Source organism: Nannospalax galili, unplaced genomic scaffold, assembly GCF_000622305.1.
Source record: "Nannospalax galili isolate Female #2095 unplaced genomic scaffold, S.galili_v1.0 scaffold816, whole genome shotgun sequence".
In the NCBI taxonomy this organism is placed as follows: Eukaryota; Metazoa; Chordata; class Mammalia; order Rodentia; family Spalacidae; genus Nannospalax; species Nannospalax galili.
In genome coordinates, this window is record NW_008338116.1 from 969,324 (window position 1) to 994,920 (window position 25,597).

Sequence of the window (25,597 nt, forward strand, 5' to 3'; positions counted from 1 at the left end):
TTTTTTTTGAGGCAGGATCTCCCTGTAGCCCCAGCTGGCCTGGAACTCACTATATAGACCAGGTTGTACACAATATCAAGAGATCTGCTTTTGCTTCTGCCTCCTTAATGCTGAGATTAAAGGTATGCCCCTTCAGGCCTCAGTACTTAATCTTAAGGAAACACAAAAATTAAGCCTTGTATTTCTTGAAGGTAATTAGAATACTTATCTTACAAAAACACTTACTTATTGAACCTAGACTAAATGTTTATCTCAAAATGTGACTCAGCAGTATAGCACAGTTCAGCATGCTAGGTTTAACACCCCCAGCAGCAGCAGCAACAGCAAAAAAAAACAAAACCCAAGCCAAACCAACCTGAAGATCAACTAGACTATCTTTTTAGTATAGTTAAAGTCTTCCATGGAACGTCAAACCCAAAAATGTCCCGTTGGAATGAGGAATGTAAATAAAAGCCTGCTTCACATGACAACTAGCAATCATAGATGGTTTCAAAGTCAGCATTGAAGTTTGCTATTTATTAATTATACCAAATTGGTAGTTTGAATATTGGGCTATGTCCCTAAACCAACAAAACATGTATTTGTATCAACAAAGTAACTAAAACATGATAGCCAATACTTAATAGTCCAAAGGTACTAAGGCTTAATACTTAAAGTTAGAGGTTAAGAAAAACATGATACGATTATTTTCCAAAAGCACTGTTTTATTTATACAGAGTCCTAACCATTTCAGTGGTAGGAGGAGTGGGAAAGGTTCCTTTTTCAATCTAGGGGCCTCTATGATGACTTGTTATCAGACACACAGGCAAGTGGCATCATGGATTTGGTAAACTAATGACAATGTTTAGTCTCTCTCTGCTAGAGCAACAAGATGAGCGTCAATCTCTGCTTCTGTAAGAATCCTAGAAGGCAAAGGGTAAAAAACAAAACAAAACCCACAACTGTTTACTTTAAAAATTTATTAAATATTTCAAACACAAACAAAAGATGGTACAATAAACTCCCATGTACCTATCATCTAACTTCAGCAACTACCAACTTATAACCAATCTTTTAAAAATCTATATGCCCATGACTCTTCCTCAGATCATATTGCAGGAATTCCCACACAGTGTGGCAATTTCATCTGTATACAAAAATGTTTACTTCTTTGATGTCAGATCCAGAATTAGGTCTTTTGGAAACAAAACCTTTAATTGCAGCTAAAGTTGAAAACATTTAAACTGAATAATATGAAGCTGAAGTATATAAAATATGTTCAATTTAGCTTGAATGTCAAAGCCTTTAAGCCTAGCACAATTCACTTTGTACCAACTGAGTAATCAAAATCCATACAGAAACTTAAGCAAATATTTTTGTTACAGTTGCTTGGAGAGATGGGGAAATGGTGTAGTAGGTAAAGCACTTTCTGCACAAACATGAGGATTAGAGTCTGGATCCCATCAAACAGGTAAATGCTGGGCAAGTGTATCAGCCTGGCTGTAATCCCAGAGCTTGGGTGGAAGCTGGCTAGCTAGGCTACCTGAATCAGCAATCTGTAGGTTCATGTGAGACACTCCATCAACTCTCTGGCCTATACACAAATGTACGCACATCCATACATGTGTGCCATATGTGAATCAATGCATATATACATGCAAAATAGAGTTGCTCAGAGCAGTAACTATCCATGAAAATATACCTAGAAGTATACCATCGTGTGTACCTAGAAGTGCTCCATGGTGAATATATAATATTTTCTAAATGTCTGTCGTGACAGCAATCAGTGGACCTGTTGACATGACCTGTCACTGCTGGATTTTTGTTTGTTTGCTTTGTTTTGATTTTTAAAAATTTTATTTTCTGTGGGGCTGGAGAAATGGCTTAGTGGTTAAGAACATTGGTTGTTCTTGGCAGAAGACCTGGGTTCGAATCCCAGCACCCATATGGCAGCTAACAACTGTCCGTAACTCCAGTTCCAGGGGATCCGACGGCCTCATCTGTCCTCCGCGGGCATTGCACAACACGGGTGCTCTTAACTACATGCGGGCAATACACTCATAAACATAAAATAAAAACAAAAATTTTTTAGAAAAAATTTATTTTATGTGTATGAGTGTTGTGTCCACATGTATGCAAGTGCACCTGTGTCATGCAATACCCTGGGAGGCTGGAAAAGGGTGTCAGATACACTGGAACTGGAATTGTAAGACCACTGCTAGCTGCCATGGGTGCTGGGATTTGAACCCTGGTCCTCTGCAAGAGCAGCCAGTGCTCTTAATCCATGAGCCACTTCTCCAGCCCTGTTTCCTTTGTTTTGAGATAAGGTCTCATGACCCAAGGAGCTCAGTATGGCCTGGAACTTGCTATGTAATTGAGGACAGATGACCTTGAATTTCTGATACTCCTGCCTCTACCTCCCAAATTCTGGAATTACAGGCATGTGCCACCACACCTAGCTTCACTACTAAATTTCTAAAAAGTAAAAATTGTCAAAATGACTTTTTTTTGTTCAACTTGGAGGAATATGTAGATCGTATGGTTGTTGATACTTATGCCAATTTTTAAAAAGTATTTCATTTATTTATTTTTTTGGTCTTTTTGAGACAGGGTCTCCCTGTAGTCCCAGCTGTCCTGGAACTATGTAGACCAGGCTGGCCTTGAACTCACAGAGATCCGCCTGTCTGCCTCCCGAGTGCCATCACGCCCAGCTCTTATTACTTTTATTTTATGTGTATGAGTGTTACATCTGCATGCAGGTAAGTGCACCTGTGTCGCACAATGCCCAAGGAGGTCAGAAGAGGCTGTCGGAGCCCCTGGAACTGGAGTTACGGCGGTTGTTAGCTGTCATGTGGGTGCTGGGATTTGAACCCGGGTCTTCTGCAAGAACAGTCAGTGTTCTGAACAGCTGAGCCATCTCTCCAGCCCTGAAACTTATGCCAATTTTTTATGTTCTTAATTTTCTGACTTCTTTTGAGACAGAGCTGCTCCGGTTGGCCTTGATTTCACTCTGTAGCCCATGTTGGCTGCCCTGAACCTATAATCCTGCCTTAGCTGCCCAAGTACTTGGGATAACAGGCCCAGCTACAATGGCTTGCTTATTCAGCTCTTTAAGGTGTCTTAATAACAGATGCAAATAAAATTTATAGGTAATAAAAGATCTCAGAACAGAAAAGTGTCTACTGAAATTTCAGTGCTTAAAAAAGAAGTTGGGCCAGGCAAGGTAGCACATGCTTTTAATGCCTGCACTCAGGAGGCAAGGGCAGGTGTATTTCTAGGAGTTGGGATCCTGAGATCCTCTCCCAAAACAACTCTCCAAAACTAAAATAAAAAATAAAACAAATTTTAAAAGGTGGTCAGGAAGGTGTGGTAGCCTATAACCCCAATACTGGGGGCTGAAGAAGGAAGATCCTAAATTCCAAGTCAGTCTGGGCTACTTAGTGAGACCCTGCCTCAAAACCAAACAAATTTTTTTCTTATAGAAAAAAAAGAGGTTATATTCAACTGTTCTTTACTTTTTTTGGGTCTTTTTGAGACAGGGTCTCCTTGTAGCCCCAGCTGTCCTGGAACTCACTATGTAGACCAGGCTGTCCTCAAACTCACAAAGATCCAAGTGCTAGGATTAAAGGCGTGCACCACCACGCCCGGCTATTTTCTTAATTCAGTTTTTTTTGTGTGTTTATATTACTTATCAAAAGAAAAAAAATACACACTAGCAAGGCCAGTATGGTAGCCCAGGCAATCCCGGAGGCAGAGGGAGGAAGACCTAAATTCAAGCCCAATTTGGGCTACATCTCAAGACAAAAATCACAAAACAAAACAAACATATACTATTGAAAAACTCCTCAAGGTCTTAAGCTTTCCAACTTCCCATATGTAACCATTATGATGGCTGCAATCTAAAAGGAGATACACTACATAGTTAAAATGCCTCTGAGCACCTCTTTGCATCTGTGGATTTAATTGTTTTTCACTAATCACAAGAGCATCCTGGTCTATGGTATGCAAACCATCTCACCCACTGCTAGGAGAATGAGCTGACGCTTGTTAAGCAACCTGTAGGCATTTGAATCATGTAGGCTGATATGTGGGCGTTAAGTCACTTAGTAAGCCTGAACAAGCAACCAGCACCTGCAATTCAACTATCTAGTTCATGTTGCTTTTAGAGCTCCACCACCCAGTAAATAACCAAAGTTCCTACTTTGGAATGTGTTTCTATTGCTTTAAATTGAAAAAAAGAAAACACAAGTTTGTTTCACTTGTTTATTTATTTGTAGTATCAGTGATCTAACCAGGGCATTGTGTATGGCAGGCGATTACTCTACCACTAACTTCATTCCCTCATTTTACTTCTTGTATAAAGGTGTGGGGCCTTTTGCTTTGTTTTATTTTGAGACAGGGTCTCACTATGTAGCCCTGGATGATCTGGAACTCACTATGGAGATCAGACTAGCCTCGGTCTGATTTTGCTTTTTGAGACAGCGTCTCCCTGTAGGCCCAGCTGGCCTGGAATTTACCAGGCCTGTCTCTGCCTCTTCCCAAGTGCTGGGATTAAAGGCCTGTGCTACCACACCTGGCCAGTATAAGGGCTACTTTTGTATCATTTCTAGTGTCATACATAAACTTGGAACAAGGAGAAGAGGTCTCTGTTTTAAAGAGACTCCAATAAGGTTTTGTTTTGTTTTGCAGTATTAAGGTTCAAATCCACGGCCTTGATGTTAACTAAGCACTTTTTTTTTTTTGTCTTTTTGAGATAGGGTTTCCTCTAGCCCCAGCTTTTTGAAACTTGCTATGAAGACCAGGCTGACCTCGATCACAAAGATCTGCCTGCCTCTGCCTCCCAAGTGCTAGGACCAAAGCACTGTGCCACCACACTCAGCTGGAGATGGGGTGTGCAATAAAAACCAAGTTAGCCTTTGGCTTATGAACCCCCTGCCTCAGCCTCCTGAGTGTTGAGATTACATGTATGCACCACCATTCCTAGCTTTCTACTGAGTTTTGGACAGATTCCTCAGATGCTGAAAAAAAAATCATATTTTACTACCACCCCACCACACACAACTATAGCACAAAGGGACCCAAATGTCTCTAGCTCTTTATTCTAGAATTTTAAGAAATGGCTGAAAACAACTTACCTGAATTTAGGATTTTCCACTGTAACTACTCCAACTTCTATTTCTGAAGGTTTGAAGTCGATTGACAGAACAGTTGACAAGCATGTAATCGCAGTCTGAAAAAAGTACCAACATTAAAATATATTACTTTTCAGATATCAGGGTTTTCCCACCAAGTTCATTAAAATAATGTTTATTATAAGATGGTTATTTGTGTTGTGTCAGTGACACAGTTCTATAACTAACCATCTGTTGGCATGCTGACTGTCAATGACAATAAACTCCTTTATGAAGCCAGCCAGCTACTAAAGGGGTTTATCAAACAAAATAGGATAGCTTATATAAAAGCTTATTTGCATGATGACCACTGTAAACAAAGCTGTATGCTTAGGATCCTGTATGAAAGAGACTAAAGAATGATTTAAGTCATTCAGCCTGAGGTACTGTACCTTTAAAAGGTTCAAAGCAATAGCAATTTGAGAATGTTTTAAATCTGATGTGATTAATGCAATTATGAATTACAATTTTAAGAAACATTTAAAGAAGGCATACTGTACTATCTTCCAGAGTAGAACTAACCAGCTTTAACTTCCTTTTACCATAGGTTAAACTCCCAAACAATTATAACGTATCTTGCTTTGCAGCCTTGGCTGGCCTGGAACTCATTACATAGACCAGGATGGCATCAAACATACATATACATACAATGATCCTCCTGTCTCTGCCTCCCCAGTGTGGATTACAGGCATGTATCATCATATCCTCCTTATTATAATGATAATTTTTTATTATTTATTTTTCTTGGAGACTTTATATAGCTTAGCTGGCCCTGAACTCGATCATCCTGTCTTAGCCTCTTGCATGCTGGGCTACAGGTATGGGCTACCAGTGTGCCTAGTTTTTGAAGGGCTTTAATTCGCATCCAAAAAATGTACTGAAGCTTGTTTTGCTTTTTTTTGGGTCTTTTTGAGACAGGGTCTCTCTGTAGTCCCAGCTGGCCTGGAACTCACTATGTAGACCAGGTTGGCCTTGAACTCACAGAGATCTGCCTGCCTCTGCCTCCTGAGTGTTGGGACTACACCTGGTTGAAGCTTGTTTTTTAATTTATGTATTTTGTGGTGCTAAGATTGAATATAAGGACTCATGGCTCAGGTACTGGACCATTAAGCTACTTTTCACTTCCTGGCAAGAGGATATTTTTAAAGAACAGTTTAAGATTATGAAACATTTATATATAAGAATTTTAGTTTGTATCAGTCAGGAGTGGTAGTGCACGCCTTTTAGTCCCAGCACTAGGGAGGCAGAGGCAGAGGCAGGCAGATCTCTGTGAGTTCAAGGCCACCCTAGTCTATATATCGAGTTCTAGGCCAGCTGAGGCTACAGGGAGACCCTGTGTCAAAAAGACAAAAAAAAAAAAAAAAAAAAAGAACTGTAGTTTGTTCTGTCAATTTAAAATTTCCAAAACCATAATAAATAATCCTCTTTTGGGAGGCAGAGGCTGGAAGATCTCTCTGAGATCAAGATCAGCCTGGTTTACATAGCAAGTTCCAGGCCAGACGGGGCTACAGAGACTCTGACTCAAAAACAAACAAACAAACAAACAAACAACAAAAAAAACACAACTCACCACCACCACCAAAAGAATCCTGGAGAGGAATGGGACTGTAGCTTAGTGTTAAAGCACTTGCCTACCATGTGGGGCTTAATCCCCAGCATTGTAACACCAACCACACTACCACACACACAAAAACAAAAATCATAGCTCTGTTTTTACATAGCATATATAGTACACATGTAAATGCAGGCGGTGTAGCGGTCAGAGGACGTTCTTGGGTGTCATTCCTCAGGCAATGTCTACCTTGTTTTCTTGATACAGGGTCTCTCACTGGCCTGAAACTCGCCAAGTAGGGTGGGCAGGCTAGCTGGCTGGCTGTCTCCACCACCTTAGTGCTAGGATCACAAGCACATGCCAGTATATACAGTTTTGTTTTGTTTAAATGTTGGGTTCTGAAGGATTGGACGCAAGTCTACATGCTACAAGACAAGCACTTTACCAACTGAGCTATTCCTTTTACTAGGAAATAATTTACTTTGTTGCTACTTTTCTTTAGGACCATAAAAACAATGATTACTGAAATAGCAAGATGGATCAGTGGGTAAAGGTACTTGCTGCTAAGTCTGACAAACTGAGTTCCATCTCTGGAACCCAGATAGTAGAAGAGAACTGACTCCCACAGGCTGTCCTAATCTCCACATCAGTGTCATGAGTCTTTCATTCATATTTCCCCATTTCATTATATGGGTTTGTTGAACATCATTTCAAATATATTAGGGACTAAGATAGGAATTAAATGAATAAAAGCAGTCCTCATTTTCCCATGTCAGCTGAATGGCATCAATTATGCTATGAAGCTAAAAAACCTGGATACTGTGACACTCAGAGTAGCCTTATAGAATACCCATAACACAAATAACCATAGAGCATTAAATAAAGTCAACTCCTCTTGGTTAACGGTTAACTTACTTCCACTGTCTGTTCAAATGTCCAATCAAATTTCTTCTTCACTTTTTTTTCAAGGAAGCTAGTTGACTCTGTTTGTTTAACTCCTGCTGCAGTGGCTTTAAATCCACAGTAGTAGCCTGCAGGATCACACTTATACACCTGAGGGCCTTGTTCTTCATCTATTCCAATTAAAATCATACCTAAAAAGAAAGATTCCAATTAAATATGGTATACCTTTCTAGAACAAAATTTCTTCTTTCTTGGTATTGTCACATAGTTATTATTTAAGGATCACTAATTTTAGGGTCATGTTTCCACAAAACTGATAAAATGTAGGCTTATCACCAAGATAAATTAGCTAACAGATTGCCTATGTGTTTCAGAAGGATATTATCAGGTTTTTTATTTGAGGCAGAGAATGGAGCCCAGGCTGGCCTTATGCTATGTAGCCAAGACCAACCTTAAAATCCTGCTTCTCCTACCTCCACACTTAAAAACTTAAGTTTTTAAATTTACTTGATCAGGAGCTGGAGAGATAGCTCAGCAGTTAGTAGCACTGGCTGTTCTTGCAAAAGACCTGGGTTTGAATCCTAGCACCCATATGGTGGCTAACAACCATCCATAACTCCAGCTCCAGGGGATCTGACACCCTCTTCTGCCCTCCACTGGCACTGCACAACACGGGTGCACTTATATACATGCAGGCAGTACACAAATACACATTAAATAAAAATAAAAGGCTTAAAAAATTTACTTGATCAAGGATTTTTCTTTTTTCTTTGAGGCAGGTTCTCACTATGTAGCCCTGGATGGACTGGAACTCAAGAGACTGGCCTGCCTATGCCTCTAGAGCGCTAGGATTAAAGGCATGCACCACCATGCCTATTTTGTCTTTTTTCTTAATTTAAGAAATAACTATTAAAATCCCAGGAGGCTAGGTGTAGTGGAGCACACCTTTGATCCTAGCACTTGGGAAACAGAAGCAGGTGAATCTCTGTGAGCACCAGGCCAGGCAAGTCCACACAGTGAGTTCCAGGACAGCCAGGGTTACACAGAGACCCTGATTCAAGACAACAGCAACAAAAAAAGATTCCAGGGACCTAACAGTTTAAGGAACACACTCTGGGAATGCTGCTGCCAAGTGTATCATATTTAGGTGCTACTTTCTCACTGGCATACTGCCTATCTTCATTACTATTGGTATAGACCCTTTCTGTGTATATAACATTATTATTAATCTAATCATTATGGACACATTATGGACAATTAAAATAAAGCCAAACCTCCTTACTTGGCAGAGCATGTAACGAAGTATTTAAATAATGGCTTGACGCCTGTTTTCTAATACTCTAGGATCTGAATCTCTGATATACAGTATCTTACTGTAAGATTCAGTATTAGCCAAATACTAACAGTAATATTCTAGAGTCTAATTAGGATTTTATTGATACTCTACAACCTATCAGATATCTGCTTTAATTTAATGTTATCTTGTAATTTTGTTTCATACTCAGTATGCAAGAAGCACAAAGGCAATGCAAAGAAATACCTACTTATTCCTTGTGGCAACAACAAATACTTATTTACTCCAGAGCCTGGAAAGATGAGCAGGGTTTAACAGATCCTAAGGCCATGAAGGTCAATGAAAAAGAATACACACAAAGGTACTGAAACATCCATGACTGGGTATACCAAGGAACGACAAAAGATGCACGTATTACAAGGATGGAAGATGAGGGAAGAGTACAAGGAGGATAAGGGAGTACTGTGGGGGCTCTGAACATCACTTTAAGGAGTATGTGTCTGGTTACGAATGAGTCTTTATGAGAAAGCAACAATCAAAACACATTTTTAGAATAATTCATGAATTACAGAGAATAGATTAGAAAAAAAAAGGGAAAAGAAATGAATAAAATAGAAGCAATGGCAATACAACAATGAAATTTTCAGGAGAGGAAGGAACAGATACTCTGAGGTAAAACTCGATGGCTTAATCAGATAATCAGGGAAAAGAGAGTGAGACCAGAAAAGAAGTTGTGGTGCTGGAGAAATGGCTCAGTCATTAAAAGCATGGTTGTTCTTGGCAGAGGACCTAGGTTCAGTTTCCAGCAGCCATATGGTGGCTAAATACTATCTGTAAATTCCAGTTCCAGGGAACCCAACACTCTCTTCTGACCTCCCCAGGCCCTGCTTGACATGCGTGCACTTTCATACATTCAGGCAAAGCATTCATACACATAAAAATAAAAATAAATAGGGCTGGAGAGATGGCTCAGTGGTTAAGAGCACTGACTGCTCTTGCAAAGAACCTAGGTTCGAATCCCAGCACCCACATGGTGGCTAACAACCATCCGTAACTCCAGTTCCAGGGGATCTGACACCCTCTTCTGACTTTCTCAGGTAATGCATGACACAGGTGCACTTACATACATGTAGGCAACACACTCATACATATAAAATTAAAAAATTAAAAATAAAAAGTAAATAAAAGAAGTTGGGGGGTGCTGGAGAGATGGCTCAGTGGTTAAGAGCACTGGCTGTTCTTGCAGAGGACCTGGGTTTGATTCCCACCACCCACATGGCAGCTACCAACCACCTGTAAATCCAGTTCCAGGGGATCTGACACCTTCTTCTGACCTCTGTGGGCATTGCACAACATGGGTGCATTTATATACATGCAGACAATACACTCATACACATAAAAAAAAGGGGAAAAAGTTGAAGATGAATATATAACAACAGTTAAATAGTACCCAAAGCTTTACTTTCCAAACTACATGTTCAGAATCCAAGAATAAATTTAGTTCTCTAAAAATATTTATAACTCATCAATTATTCAGGAGACTTCTAAGCATACTCACAACAACCAAGTGGCCTCATTTCAGCATTCTGTGTGTAGACTTGAGAAATATCAGCAATTCTTTTACATAGCATGTCCACAGGAATCTCATAGCCATATTTGTATTTCCAATTAGCTGCCTCATAGCGTGCCCTCTGTACTTGGGATCTGCTGTCAGCTTAAAGCACAAACAAAAACCCAAAGATTTACTTCTTTAGAAGGAAAGAATGAACCCGAAAGCCTATTTCTCCACTACCTACAGCTTTATTTCAAACACGATCTAAGGAAAGGAAAGCAGGTTTTTCTCCTGACAATAAACACTGAGTGAAGAGTACTCAGCACCAAGTACATGTAAGAAAGCACGGAGCTCTATTTACCACAGTGCCCTTTAGTGCTAAGCAGTCACCAGCTGCCAAAATATAAGAATCCAGTAACTTGGGTTGCTGAGATGATTCAGTTGATAAATGTATTTTCCACCAAGTCCAGCGACTCTGTGTTTGATCCCTGGTCGAAGGATACGTGGTCAAAGGAGAGAACCGACTCCTGCAAGTTGTTCTCTGACCTCTACATGCTCTCTGTGACACAAATGCTCACATGCGTGCACATACACACACACACACACACACTCAAATGTAAATGCTTTAAGGAAAGAGAATAATATCCCTACGTGTTTGTGTTTTAGGTTTGATTTTCCTTTGAATTCAGAAAATTGAAAGCTAAAGTAAATTTTATAGAAATTCTCACTCACTTCTAAACAGTGCCATTATCACTACAATTTAGTGAGATTAATGACTTAAGTCCCTTTATACTACTGACCACATCTGAAACACAGCATCTATGAGTGATGCCTCAGTTCAGTTTCCTTAATAAGAGTATAAAGACCTAATTCCATTATATATATGATTTCAAAATAGTTCACAAGCCAGAACCGGTAGCACACGCCTGTAATCCCAATAATCAGAAAGCTGAGGCAAGAAAAATCACTAAATTTGAAGCCAGCCTGGGCTATAAGTGAGATGCTGTCAAAACAAACAACAAACACAACCAATCAACTAAACAACTAATCAAGCAATCATTAAATTCATTAAATACTCTTAAAATATTTTATCTCCAGAATGGAGAGAACCAACTTCTATGCAGGTTGTCCTGATATCTATACATAATAAATACATAAATGTGGGGACTGGAGAGATAGTTCAGTAGTTAAGAGCACTGGCTGCTCTTGCAGAGGACCGGAGTTCGAATCCCAGCACTCACACGGTGGCTAACAAACTACTGTAACTCTAGTTCCAGGGGATCTGATGTCCTCTTCCGACCTCCACGGGCACTGTATGATGTGGGTACACTTACATACAGGTAGGGAATACACTTATAAAATAAAAATATTTAATAAATGTAAACTAAATAAATATAAAACACACAAATAATCGTGAAGGAAATTATATAAGGCTTATGTATCCAAGTAGGTGTCCAGTCAATTACCTGTCATTCCAGTCATCACACAGCCAATGTTTTCAGTTATCTTGAACAAGTGAGTCACTGTGCTAGAATCCAGTAATTTGTCCTAATGAACAAAACAAATCATGACAATTTCTTTTAAAAGGCCACAGGCCTTTGTGCAGTCATGAAAAAACAATGATATAGAACTACAGCAATAACCTATAATGGGAGTTATCTGACACATATACTCGATTCATTTTATGGTTAAAACCAATTTTTAAGAGAGTGGAGAAAGATGTCTTTTCTAGATGTTTCCTGTGGGTTTACAAACATGTCTAAAGGTCTAAGAAAACAAAAGACTTAGAAATCTCATTGTAATTATTATAATCATACCACAAAGTTTAACATTTGCTTCTGTCTACTCAGGTAAACCATCTACAGATGCTCACTAAATGTTCCCTGAATGATTAGTAGGGAAGCTGAGTCAAAGCAAGGGCAATGTTAATGTATGTAGTAGTAATACACCTCTGTGCAAACTCATGAAAAATTCCTCCATTTCATTTTGTAATAATTGGCTACTTACAGGTACTTTCTTCTGTGTGACAATTACTGCACAGTCTTTTCCTCTGACAGCTACTGATGTAAGTCCACCTTGGTTAATAGCCTTAAAAGCATATTCTGGAAAAACAAAATAGGTTATTTAAAAGGTGAAGAGGAGCTGGGGATGTAACTCAGTTGTAGAGAGCTTGTTTAGCATGCACATAGCACTGGGTCCCAGCACTGCATAAACTGGGTGTGGTAGCACACAGCTATGGTTTCAGTGCTTGGCAGGCAAAAGCAGAAGGATCAGGTGTTCAAGATCATCCTTTCTTATACACGGAATTTGAGGAAAGCCTGATGAGATACTTGAGACATTATCTCAAAGAAAAAAAAGTGAAATAATTTATCATAAATTCACATAACGAAATAACAAAGTCAAGCTATATGAACTCACATGGAATGCCACTCAAGACATGTAAAGTCAAAACAACAGAAATAGTAATAAATCAATTAAATTAGCTCCATTTCTTCCAATTTTATTTTACTGAAATTATTTTTATCGGGTTCAAGCATCAATTTTCAATATAGTTTTAATTTAATTTGATCTCAGCAGATCTTTATCAGTATATTTGTTATTTTAAAATGTATTTTGTGGAGTCCTATGCAAGCTCAAACCAGGCAAAATCCCAGCATAGACAAAGGGTTAGTGGGTAAGAAACTCCAACCCAACCTAATGGCTGCATCTGGGGACACAAATCAGATGCACACACGTGCATGCGTGTGTACATGTTATATATATAAATGAGAGTACACTAAATTGGACAGGGAACAGTGGAAGGAATTGTGGAGAGTAAAGGGGATCTAAATACCAGCCAACAATATATTGTATGAAAATCACAAAAATTAAAAAACAATTATTTTGGGTATTATATCTACCAAGTCTCGGTTTCCTAGGTCAAATTTAGCTGCTCTAAAATTTCTCAGGAGTTAATACTTGTGTTACCTTTTGGTCAGTAACTTATCTGACCACATGCAGTTTTAATTGCTGTTACATTTTGCATTGACTTTTGTCTATCAAGTTGAATTTTTCTGGCTCATGCTTTTTTGCAATTTTCATTCAACAGTAAACATCTAGTTCTTTGTAACAAACTTCAGAACTTAAAGCTGCTGTCAATTCAGTCTATGTGTTCAAAGACTAGGATCAAAATGCAAGCAAAACCCAAACTACTTTGGTATTACATAGTTTACTTCATGATTATCTGCAGGGGATGGGGGGGTGGGGGTGGTAAGAGTACAGATGAGACTATCACTTTCTGTGTTAGTATAGAATACAGAAAATAATTCCAAAAAAGTTCATAACTCCATGACTTAAATTTTGACACATAGTAGACAATTTCAAAATTCTGTCTTGAGTACTCTGGCTTCGGCTGTGAAGTCTAGCCTCATGTAGACTTCTGAAAACAACAGGGGATGAAGACTAGCAAGGAAGACATTACTTAAAACCATAGAATTTCCTTTAATAAGAAGTCTAATAAAACTCCTTATCAACTATTTCTAAATGCTATATATTGAAGAAAAAAGGGGGGAAAGGAAAAAAAATTCTGTTTAGAAATAAACAACTCACCTTCAATATAATTTCAAATCTAATTGGCTAATTATGATAGCTAATTTTACTATCTCACTATATCACAAGTAACTTTTTTTTTTTTTTTTTTTTTTTTTTTTTTTTTTTTAACAGGGTCTCCCTGTAGCCCCAGCTGGCCTCGAACTTACAGAGATCCACTTACCTCTGCCTCCCAAGTGCTGGGACTAAAGGTGCCTGCCATCACACCGGGCATATTTATCACCAGTAACTTAAAAAATATATCTCGTTTATTAAATTTGTGACCAATAATGCTAATAAAGCTTCTATTAGGAAGCCTTCCACAGAAAAAACAACCTGGGTATGTAGAGGCTTGTGCTTTGAGTCCCAGGTACTTGGGAGGCTGATGGAGAAAGACTGTTTGAGGGAACCTGTGCAACACAGTGAGACCCAGTAAATAAGCACCCCCAAAATAATCCTCTATACATTCTACACAAAGCAAGAATAAATACCAATAACTACCAGAGAACATAAATAAGATGCTAAAAGATGCTGGGAGAAGGGAATGTTAAAGGGGTGAGTTTTCTGTGACGGTCAATGCTAAATCCCATAGAAAGCCCAGTCTCATAGTTGTTGAAAGCTAAAGAAGACAAAGAAGAGTACCAGTAAGGCAAAGTCCCAACTTTCATAGCCACACGCATACAAAGCAGTCTCCAAGCACCCTAGCTAAGGATAAAAAAACTTAAATGAGATTTGAGATGCCATCCAAGAGACAGATTTTGTTGCCCAAGATTAACCAAACTAATTGCCTACAAGAACGAGAGCAAATTAAGGCAACAACACTCTTTGGAGGAACAAAACAGAAGAATCCAGACCCTTCACAATACCTAGATTAGAAAACACAAGTACCCAAAATGTACCACAAATAAGTCACACTGGGTATGGTGGTACATGTCTTTAGTTCCAGCAGCTGGGAGGCAGAGGCAAGCAAATCTGAGTTCCAGGCCAGTCTGGTTTACAGTGCGTTCCAGGCCAGCCAGAGCTACACAGTGAGACCCTGTCTTGAGAGGAAGGAAGGAGGGACGGAGGGAGGGAACAAGTTAGTTGGGCATGGTGGAACACACTTTTAACCCTTGCACTTGGGATGTAAAGGCAGGGAGATCAGAAGTTCAATGTTATCAGCTACACAGTGAATTTGATGCCAGCCTGGTCTACACAAGACTCTTTCTCAAAAAACATCTAAATATTTAAAAAAATTTTAATGAGAAAAATGATCAAGCAAAACACATGATCAAAAGACCAAACCCCAAATGACTGAAATGTTACCATATTAGCAAATACGGATTTAAAAACAGGCAGGTACCCAAGTGCATGCCTATAACCACAGCACTCAAAAGTCAAAGGTAGAACAGCAAGTTTACAAAGTTTCAGCTACATAGCAAGATCCTGTTTCAAAACGAAACAAAACAGCCCCGCCCCCAAACCAAATAAGCAAAATAACTGTTCTCAGCCAGGCGTAACACATGCTTATAATACTTAAATACAGTATCTAAAGTACAAAAATTGACCAAAAAAAAAAAAAAAAGCTGACCATGGTACCCTCTGCTTATAATCTCAACATTCAGGTTGAGTTAGGAAGGAAGAAACCCTTGAATTGGAGGACAGCCTTGGGCTACAATAACAAGGCTGTGTCTCAAACAACAAAAGAACCATCAAAAGAAAGAAAAGAAAGGAATCATCCAGAAAAATTAACCAAGTGGACTTGAGTGCAAATTGGAGATAAGACAGAGTAAAGAAACAAGTGAATTATTCAATTTGCGTGTGTGTTGTGTGGGGGGGTGCAACACATGTGATGGTCAGAGGGATAACCTTAGTGTTATTCTTCGAGGCTGTCCACCTTGCTTTTTGAGACAGTGTTTCTCACTGGCCCAGAGCTTGGCAAGGCTAGGGTGGCTGGCAGCAAGTACCAGAGATCCACCCGTCTCTGCCTTCTAGAGCTGGGACTACAACAGTTACAAACACATACACAAACTACATAACCATGCCTGGCTTACTTATTAGTTTAATGTGGATTCTGAGGCTCAAACTCGGGTCCTGAAAGTTGTAAGGCAAATACCTCACCAAGTGAGCTATCTTCCCAGCCCAAATTAGTCAATCTTTTAAAAACATTTATTCATATATTTTATGCACGTGCAAGTGCACACAACGAGTGCCACAGTGCCTGTGTGAAGGTCAGGACAACTTTTGGAAATAGGTTTTCTCCACCATGGGGCCTCCAGGGATCAAACTCAGATTATTTTTATTTATTTATTTTTTGGTGTTTTTGAGACAGGGTTTCCCTGTAGCCCCAGCTGGCCTGAACTCGTTATGTAGACCAGGCTGGCCTCGAACTCACAGTGATCCCTCTGCCTCTGCCTCCCAAGTGCTGGGACCACAGGTGTGCATCACCAGGCCTAGCCTTTAAACTCAGGTTATTGGCAACAAGCACCTTTATATACGGAATCATTTCACCTGTCCCAAATTATTCAATCTTAAGAGTAAAGATATTGAGGGGCTCAAGAGATGGCTCAGATGGCAGAGTGCCGGCCATGATCAGGTCCCCAGAACCCACATAAAAAACTACGAGTGGTGGCATACTCTTAAGTGTATGAGTGTATTGCCCGCATGTATGTAAATGCACCCTTGTCATGCAACGCCCCAGGAGGTCAGAAGAAAGAGTCAGAGCCCCTAGGAAAAAACAAATAGAAGGCCGGGCGTGGTGGCGCATGCCTTTAATCCCAGCACTTGGGAGGCAGAGGCAGGTGGACCTTTGTGAGTTTGAGTCCAGTCTGGTCTACACAGTGAGTTCCAGGACAGCTGGGGCTACAGGGAGACCCTGTCTCAAAAAGACCAAAAAATAAATAAATAAAAAATAAAAAAACAAATAGAACCAAGAGATGTTCTACTGGGGCAAGAAATGTGTATGTCTTTGTAGGCTACATAATCAGCAAGTATGGGGTTATCTCACACAGCTTCCTAATATTTTTTAAAAACAGTGGTCCTCAAGCAAATGAGGGCATTAGAAATCTTGGTACTGGCATAGAGGGAGAACATGAGATTTGAAATACAGGAATGTTGAGCCTGTAACTTTTTTGGTGTAGACACATGTGTACATTCATATATTTGATATATGTGTATGTACACAGTCTTCCTCTCTCTCAAGTACTCCAACCACTGAGCAACATCCCTAACAATGAAGCTTAATTCCAAATCACAACCAAGGAAGGTATGAGAAGCCTGAATTGAGAAACACTAATTTAAAGTAAGAATTAGACTTTTTTTGTGTGTGCATGCAAAAGGTATTGGGTATTGATTCTAGCTTATTGGGAGTCTAAGGCAGGAGGTACACAAGTGTGAAGCCAGTGAGGATTTATCTCAAAATTAAAGAAGGCAGCACTGCTTAGCATGTATGAAGAGACTATGGGTTAACTCACAGTAATAATAAATAATAATAAAAATCAGGACTGGAGAAATAGATCAATGGTTAAGAGCACTTACTGCTCTTCCAGAGGACCTGGGTTCAGTTCCCAGCACCCACACAGCAGCTCACAACTGCCTGTAATTCCAGTTCCAGAAATCTGATACCCTCTTCTGAACTCTGTGGAATCAGGCATGCACATGATACACATATATACACTCAGGCCCTCACACACATAAAGTAAAAATATATAAATCTAAAAAAATTGTTTTGAATATTCTATTTATCATTTTTTATTTTATGTGTATGAGTGTAATGCCTGCATGTAGGTGGGTGTCCCCCGTCATGCAATGCCCACAGAGGTCAGAGGTGTTGGATCACCTGGAACTGGAGTTACAGTTGTTAGTCACCATGTGGGTGCTGGGAATTGAACCTGGGTCCTCTGTAAGAGCAGCCAGTGCTCTTAACCATTGAGCCATCTCTACAGCCCCAAATCTAAATTTTTTAAAAAGCCAAAAAACAAGCATACTCAGGCACCCTTAGCACATTTGATCCTGTGATAGATGACATATGCAAGTGGTCCCCTTAGATTGTCTGGTGATGTAACAGCCACCTCCACATTGGCAGCACAGGATGAGATGGCATTTCTCAGACAATACCACTGTTAGGCAGTACATGACTTTTTTTTTTTTTGTCTTTTTTGAGACAGGGTAGCTCCAGCTGTCCTGGAACTCACTAGCTAGACTAAGCTGGCCTCAAACTCATAGAGATCTGTCTGCCTCTGCCTCCCAAGTGCTGGGATTAAAGGCGTGGGCAGTACATTCATGAAACTTGACTCTATTTACAGCAGCCAGTGCAGCTTCTTAACAGTACCATTCACAGAAACATGTAAGTGTGAATGCTGGGTACAGTTTTAAATGTTTTGCATCTACATCTATTAGCTTACAAACAATGACAGGCAGGATTATTTCTATTTCATAAACAGAGGATGTTGTAATAGAGGTATGGAACAAGGTGGTGAACCCAGGAATTCTGACTTCAATTCACAATGCTATTTCTACATTTTACTTAGAAACGGTCCTTTCCAATTTGTCCCTACCAGCTTACTTCTTCAGAGCTCCTACCAGCATACTCCCTTCTTAGAAGAAACCAGGCAGTTGACAACTACCAGGTGAGCAAATTCAAGTTCAGTCTTCCCATTGGTAAATTCAGGAATTCATGAGACATTTTGTTGTTGCTGCTGTTTTGATTTTTGAGACAGGATCTTGCTATGTAGCCCAGGCTGCTCTTGAATGTGAACTCTGACCTCTGCCTGCAGTGTTGGGATTATAGTAATGTATCGCCATGCTTGGCTTCTGTAATTTCACATATATTAATTTTTTTAAAGTTTTATTTATTATAAGTGTGTATGATATGTGGACATGGCACAGCATGCATGCTGAGGCTTGAGGGTAACTGTGTGAAGTTGGTTCTCTCTTCCCACCTTTATGTGGGTTTCAGGGATCAAATTCAGGTTGTCAGATCTATGTGAGATGGCTCAACAAGAAAAGAACTCGCAACACAGAAACCTGAGTTCATAAAGTTGGGCTGAGGATATAAAGTTAGTTGATACAATGCTTGTCTAAAGTATGAACTCCTGGGTTCAAGTCTCAGTACCAGATAAAATTAAAGTGGTGGCCACACCTATAATCCCTGCACATGGGATGTGGAGACAGGAGGACCAGAAGTTCAAGGTCATCCTTGGCTACATAGCAAGTTGGAGGTCAACCAGAGCTACATGACCCCCTACCTCCCAAAGCCAAAAGTAGTCCAGACAAGAGGGTGCATGTCTGTAATTCTAGCACCCAGGAGGTGAGGTCAGGTTTCAATTTTTTAAAAAATCATATATATTTGAAGTACACGTTATGTTCTAAAATACAAGCTAGGTACCCTGAATTACACCTTTCTTTTTCTCTTGAAGTCTTTTTCTCTTGAACCCATTTTTCATGCCTTTGTGTCATGTGCTCTACCACTAAGCTACATCCCCAACCTTTAAACTTTAAACCTATGTGCTCTATAAGTCTTAACACGTCTGTACATAAACACAATTTACATACATAAATTAAAAAAAAAACTTTAGAGCTAGAGAGATTGCTCAGTGGGTAAAGGTGCTTGCTGCCAAGCAGGAAAACCTGAGTTCAATTCCCAACACCAACATGGTAGAAGGAGAGAACCCATTCCCACAATTTGTCCTCTGACCTCCATGCATCTGCTGTAGCACATGTGTGCCCAACATAAACACACAATCAATCAATAAAATGTAAAGAAAAAAGGAAAATTTTTCAATAATTACCAGTTATAATTTTTGTCTTTTTGAGATAGGGTCTCCCTGTAGCTCCAGCTGGCCTGAAACTCAAGGAGATCTGCCTGCTTCCCTGGGACTAAAGGGATGCACTACTCCGCCCGGCTACCAGTTATAATTTTTAAAAGGTCTATTTCTAATATAGTTACAAGTTATGTTTATAATTATGGTTGGTACTATAATTTAAAGTTATACCTTTATCAATGCTACACTGTTAATTGTGGTGTTAGGGACTGAATACAGAAAGAACTCAGGCATGCTAGGCAAGCACTCTGCCACTGAGCACACCCAACCCCTATATTATTGAGTTCTAATTATGGAATATGAGGAACATCCTTATTTTACTATTCATCCTTACTTCCCTTATCACCACATTTTCTTATATTATTACCTTCAAATTGGAACTATACCTTATCCACAAGAGTTATTTATTTAATAATTTTTTTTGGGGGGGGGTCTTCCTGTAGCCCCAGCTGGCCTAGAGCTCAATATGTAGAGCAGGCTGGCCTTGAACTCAGAGATCTTCTGCCTCTGCCTCCTGAGTGCTGGGGTTAAAGGCATGCAACATATCCAGGCTTAATAATTTCTTTTTCAAAAGCCAATGAATCAAATGGCACCCAATTACATTTACTGAGTACTCAGTATTTAATAAGCACACATTGAGCATTCTAAACACAATGCCTAATTTAATCCTCAAAACAACCACATAAGGAGGAATTATTTGCTGTTTTGCAAACAGAAATTGAGGCAAAGGTTCCACACTTGACCAGGCTGGCTAGTATGGAGCACACAACAGGGCCCTAAATTCAGGGAGGGTTCCAGGGCCTGAATTTTTTTATCACTATATTGCTTGCTCATACTATGATTTCACTTTCTTTTTCTTAACAAGGTCTGACGCCCTGAATAACAGAGGGAATGTTACTCAACAAGGCATTGATTAGAATCACTCTATCTGGATAGTAAATTTCTTTTAAACTACATCTTCTCTCTCAAATCTCTCTAAAATGACACTACATTCAGCCTTTCTACTCATCAAATTTAAATGACATTGTTTTATGGTCAGCTTCTAAAATATGGTTGACAGAAGTCTAAATGTGGCTTTTTCTGTTTGCAAACGCCCCCCCATACAACATCCAAAACAATGTGCAAAAAATATTTCAAACTCAGGAATAAAACACTAAAAATGAAAAGTCCTCAAGGAGACTGTTATCTCCTTTCTCACCGTTTTCAAATGAGGTGAATTAAATGGGTTACTGACTGACTTGCCCTACAGTGGACCAATTTCTAAGTTATCTTTAAAACCTTGTGGGTGGGACCACCATTTATGGGTCAACTGTAGGATTTTTCTTTCTTTTTTTTCCATCTGTACGATTTTTCAACCAAGATTTTTATAACTGTCCTTGCCAAGGCACTAAGTTGCAAAACTTGGTCAAGAAGAAAATTATCACGGAACAGATGTAAATGAGGCTCTTCTGACATTAAATTTTCTATGGCAAAAGATGAAAAAACGGTCTCATATCCTAAACCCTGACACTATTTCAACAAAATCTATTGTTTTACTGAGTAATATAACGAGTTTAGATTTCTTACATTTAAATTACAGAGATTAAAAATGTAATGTGTTTGGGGGAGCAGCTCTATTACTGAGCGCCACTGATTGTATGGACTAGTCTTGAACTCTCTAGATACTTGGAAATTGGCACTTTTCTTAACCGTTTGGCTCCATATCTGTCACTTTAAGCTGTGAGCTTCAGTAGGGGAATGTGTGTGACATCTTTGTTGGAGAAGCAGCAGGCATGTGTGGCACAGAGGGGGTTCTGCATGCTTGCGTGCAATTGACCACAGGACGTCTAGAATGCAAAGGAAAACGGGGGTCAGTTTAGGTAGGTTAAGGTACAATTACTCAGAGGAGAACCTCTGGAGCAGCGCAGAACCAACTACCGGGCTCCAGAAGCCGGAGGAGGCACTGCAGTCCGATACCTTCATTCTCTGTCCAGCCAGCGGGGACAGCCAAGCTCTCCTTCCCGCCTCCGGGACCCCTACGTCGGCTTCCAGACCGGGTGGAAACACCGTGCACCGCGACCAGACCTCGACCCTTCTCCCTTCCTGGCTCCGGCCTGCTTCAAGCCGCAGCCTACACTCGGGCTGCATCTGCTCGCTCCAGGCCGAAGCATGACAGGGCAATTCGGATGGCCAGCACGCGGCCCCGGGCTCACTCACCTACTTGGTAGAGCCGGCCCTCGGGCGAGAAGATGGTAATGTGTCGGTCAAAACCGGCGCTAGAACCACGGGACATGTTGGCCTTCCCACTACTTCAAGCACAATCAGCACCCCGTAGCGCCCACACCAGACGCACAGGCCCCTCCCGGAAGTTAGAGCGACTGCTTCCGGGGCACCGGCTGGGTTGCTTCCGCTCTTTCACGCTCTTTCTCCTCCAGGGAAGGGAAGCACCGCCCGTATGGGGGCGGGGCCTCGAGCGCTGAGGGCCGCTTGTGCGCAGGCGTCTGAGTGGAGCGGCCCTAGGTGGCATGTGGGTAGGGCTTTACTCTGAAGGATAAACTATAAACAGCCAAAGGAGGAAGCCTTCTAGGGGTCTGAAGAGATTGCTTATCTGAGACCTCAGTAGACAGTGTAATCAGCACGTCTGCCGTTCGTTTTGGCGTTTTTACAGGCATCCTGTCTTACCTAGTTCTCCCTTGTTCTAACTTTCCCTAGGACTCCCGAGGAAAAGAATGCGGCTGCAGTGTAGCCGCTGGAAAGAACAAAAGTTTTCTTCTGATCTGGCAAGAACGCAGCCCGGTTGTCGTAAACGAGGAACTGAGGTTGAAATACGAGCAATGGGGAATCAAATACGAGTAATGGGGAATCTTGAGGCTAAGCAGTCGTAATGACAACCAGCAAGGTCCGAAGGAATGCAACTTTATATATGCAGGCTGATGTTGGACGGATTCATGAGAATAATTCCAAGTAGGTGAGGTAGCTTGGGGAACACGGGTGGCTTTTCACATTGTAAAATCCTGCACATACTGATTTTGCCCCAGGGCACAGCAAAGCATGCTGTTAAACTACTACTTTTTTGCCCCTAGATAAAAAAAGATTGTGCACCAGACCAATATCTGTGACACTTTACTCCTGTAATACTGAACTAGAGGCTGAGACCTCTAGTATACTCTCCTAACACCACTTATTTTAAAAAAAAAAATAAAAATTTTGCAGTTATGGTGGTGCACTCCTTTAATCCCAGCACTAGGGAGGCAGAGGCAGGCAGATCTCTGTGAGTTCAAGACCAGCCTGGTCTACATAATAAGTTCCAGGCCAGCTGGGCTACAGGGAGACCCTTTCTCAAAAAAGACCAAAAAATAAAAATAAAAATAAATAAATAAGAGACTCGACATAAGAAGTTCAAATTTCTCAAGTTAAAAAATTTCTTGGGGCTGGAGAGATGGCTCAGCAGTTAAGAACACTCACTGCCCTTGCACAGTGATTCTCAGCACCCACATGGCAGCAAACAACCATCTATAACTCCAGTTCCAGGGGCTCCAACATCCTCTTGCACAACACAGGTGCATTTGCACACATGCAGGCAACACACTCATACACATAAAATAATAAATTTCTCCTTTTAAAAAAGTGAAGTATTGAGCCAGATGTGGTAGCGCTCACCTTTAATCCCAGCACTCTGAGGCAGACTCAGGAATATCTCTGTGAGCTTGAGGCCAGTCTGGTCTACATAAGTTCCAGGCTGGCCAGGACTACTTACATAGTGAGACCCTGTCTCCAAAATAAATATTTTTTTTTGTATTTCATTAATATACCCCCAAAACATCCAAAACAGAAACATGGTTAAGAAAGTAGTCAATGCAAACAGCATCTCTGGAACACTTGGTACTTTCCAGTTCTCATTCCCAAGTGTACTGATAAGAGCTGTTGTCCCTTACTCTGCTGTCAGGAGAGTACTTTCGTTTTCTCAGCCTCTCAGCCAGGTGCACTGTAATTCCTACAGTTTGCATGAACAGTCATGGATAAAGTCGTCCGTAAGACTGCTAGGGGGATGAACTCCTTTGCTCCAAGCATCCTTATATAACCTCAATTTTGGACTTTTCTTTGAAGCTGAATCTTCTCTAATTGCTACTGAGATATTTTTCACATGAAGCAGCTGGCCTGGAACTCACTATGTAGACCAGGCTGGCCTTGAACTCACAGAGATCCGCCTGATTCTGCCTCCCGAGTGCTGGAATTAAAGGTGTGTGCCACCATGCCCGGCCCAAGGAGTCTTTTCTTAAAAGAAAATTGAAATACATAATGAAGCACTAATTGTAAAAAGAAAATTTGTTGCTCTATTTGAATTATGTGTTTGAAAGGAATCTTAACTGACTTCCATCTTTTAAGGATTACCCATGGCTATCTTGTCTTCGTAGAAGCCCAATTCTATCAGAATGTCTTTTTGTCTTTTTATGTATTTATCTATTTACTTGTTGGTCTTTTTGAGACGGGGTCTCCCTGTAGCCCCAGCTAGTTTGGAACTCACTATGTAGACCAGGCTGGCCTCGATCTCACAGAGATCTGCCTGCCTCTGCTTCCCGAGTGCTGAGATTAAAGGCATGCACCACCATGCCCAGATTTCTCTCCATTTTATGTTTATTGCATAGGATTTGATTCTTTTATTGGCCTGAATCACATGAGATGACTTCTTAAGAAAATTTACTTTAAAATACACAAATCTGAGTGTATTTAACCATAGTCAGCTTGTAATACAATAGGTGAAGAGACAATAGGTGAAGAGAATAATTCATGCTATAGCATGTTTAATTGACTATCAATAAGGAAAGTCAAAGGAAGGCAGAGCAGCTTTATCGTGTAAGAATTAGAACTGAGAAACTACTCAACAAATGTGTCCTCTGATCTCCATACATGCTCTACCACATGTGCACCCATGCACATATAATCAGGTACACATACATTTTAAAAAAGTGCTTTCATAGCACCAGGTACAAGGGACTGGGTGTGATGGCACATACCTTTAATCCCAGAACTTGAGAGGCAGAGGCAGGTAGATTTCTTGAGTTTCAGACCAGCCGAGGTGTCTTAAATGCCCTCCCCCCAAAAAACAATAAATATCATCCAACCAGACTGTAAGTTTAGTGTGACCAAAGAATAGTTTCATGCTGGCAGTACATTGTTGGCTTAAACTACAAAAAAATTTCTTCCCCCATGATTAAACATTTGTAACATCTAAGTAGCAAACAAAAGAGCTGATGGAATCAGTACCTACTTTGGTAGTCCTGAAACTTAGTGAAGCTTCATAAATTTGGAATTAATAATCTTGAATTTGATTTTATATGCTTGTGGATTACTAATGTTTAAATGTTTGTTTAGGTTTGCTATACATACATTATTTATTTGCAAATAAATGGTTTATTAAATTAAAAAAAAAAGAATTAGAACTGAGTGGCTCTAATCATCTGGTACCTGCTTGATTTGTATCTATGGTTAGAAAGGTACCTGGTAGAAACTTGTAGGATTTTTTTATTTAGGATCACAAGCAATTGTAGCTACAATGTTACACTTGTGCTGAGTTACTCACTGTACTAAGCAGTCATTTGCATGGGTTATATGTGCATGGCAGTATAGAGTCAGGTAAGCAAGGGCTATATCACGCACAGGACACTCTTAATGTTATCTATGAGCTGCTCCCAACAAAAAGTGCTGATTGATTGATTGATGATTGATTGATTGATTGATTTTTGGTGCTGGTGGAGCTGGGTAAGCTCTCTACCACTGAACCACACCTCTAGTACAAGA

The 25,597-nt window shown here is 40.2% G+C and overlaps 1 protein-coding gene across 1 annotated transcript; it reads right to left on the minus strand.

The window, feature by feature from the left end:
• Positions 1-683: 683 nt before the first annotated feature.
• On the minus strand, positions 684-22,197 carry Psma6 (proteasome subunit alpha 6). The gene is made up of 7 exons (XM_008832910.2): positions 22,016-22,197; positions 12,459-12,553; positions 11,918-11,999; positions 10,458-10,613; positions 7,618-7,796; positions 5,115-5,209; positions 684-902 (listed from the first exon to the last, which is right to left on the minus strand). The coding sequence occupies exons 1-7, from the start codon at positions 22,089-22,091 to the stop codon at positions 845-847; spliced, it is 741 nt and encodes a 246-aa protein (XP_008831132.1). The 5' UTR covers positions 22,092-22,197; the 3' UTR covers positions 684-844.
• Positions 22,198-25,597: the final 3,400 nt, after the last annotated feature.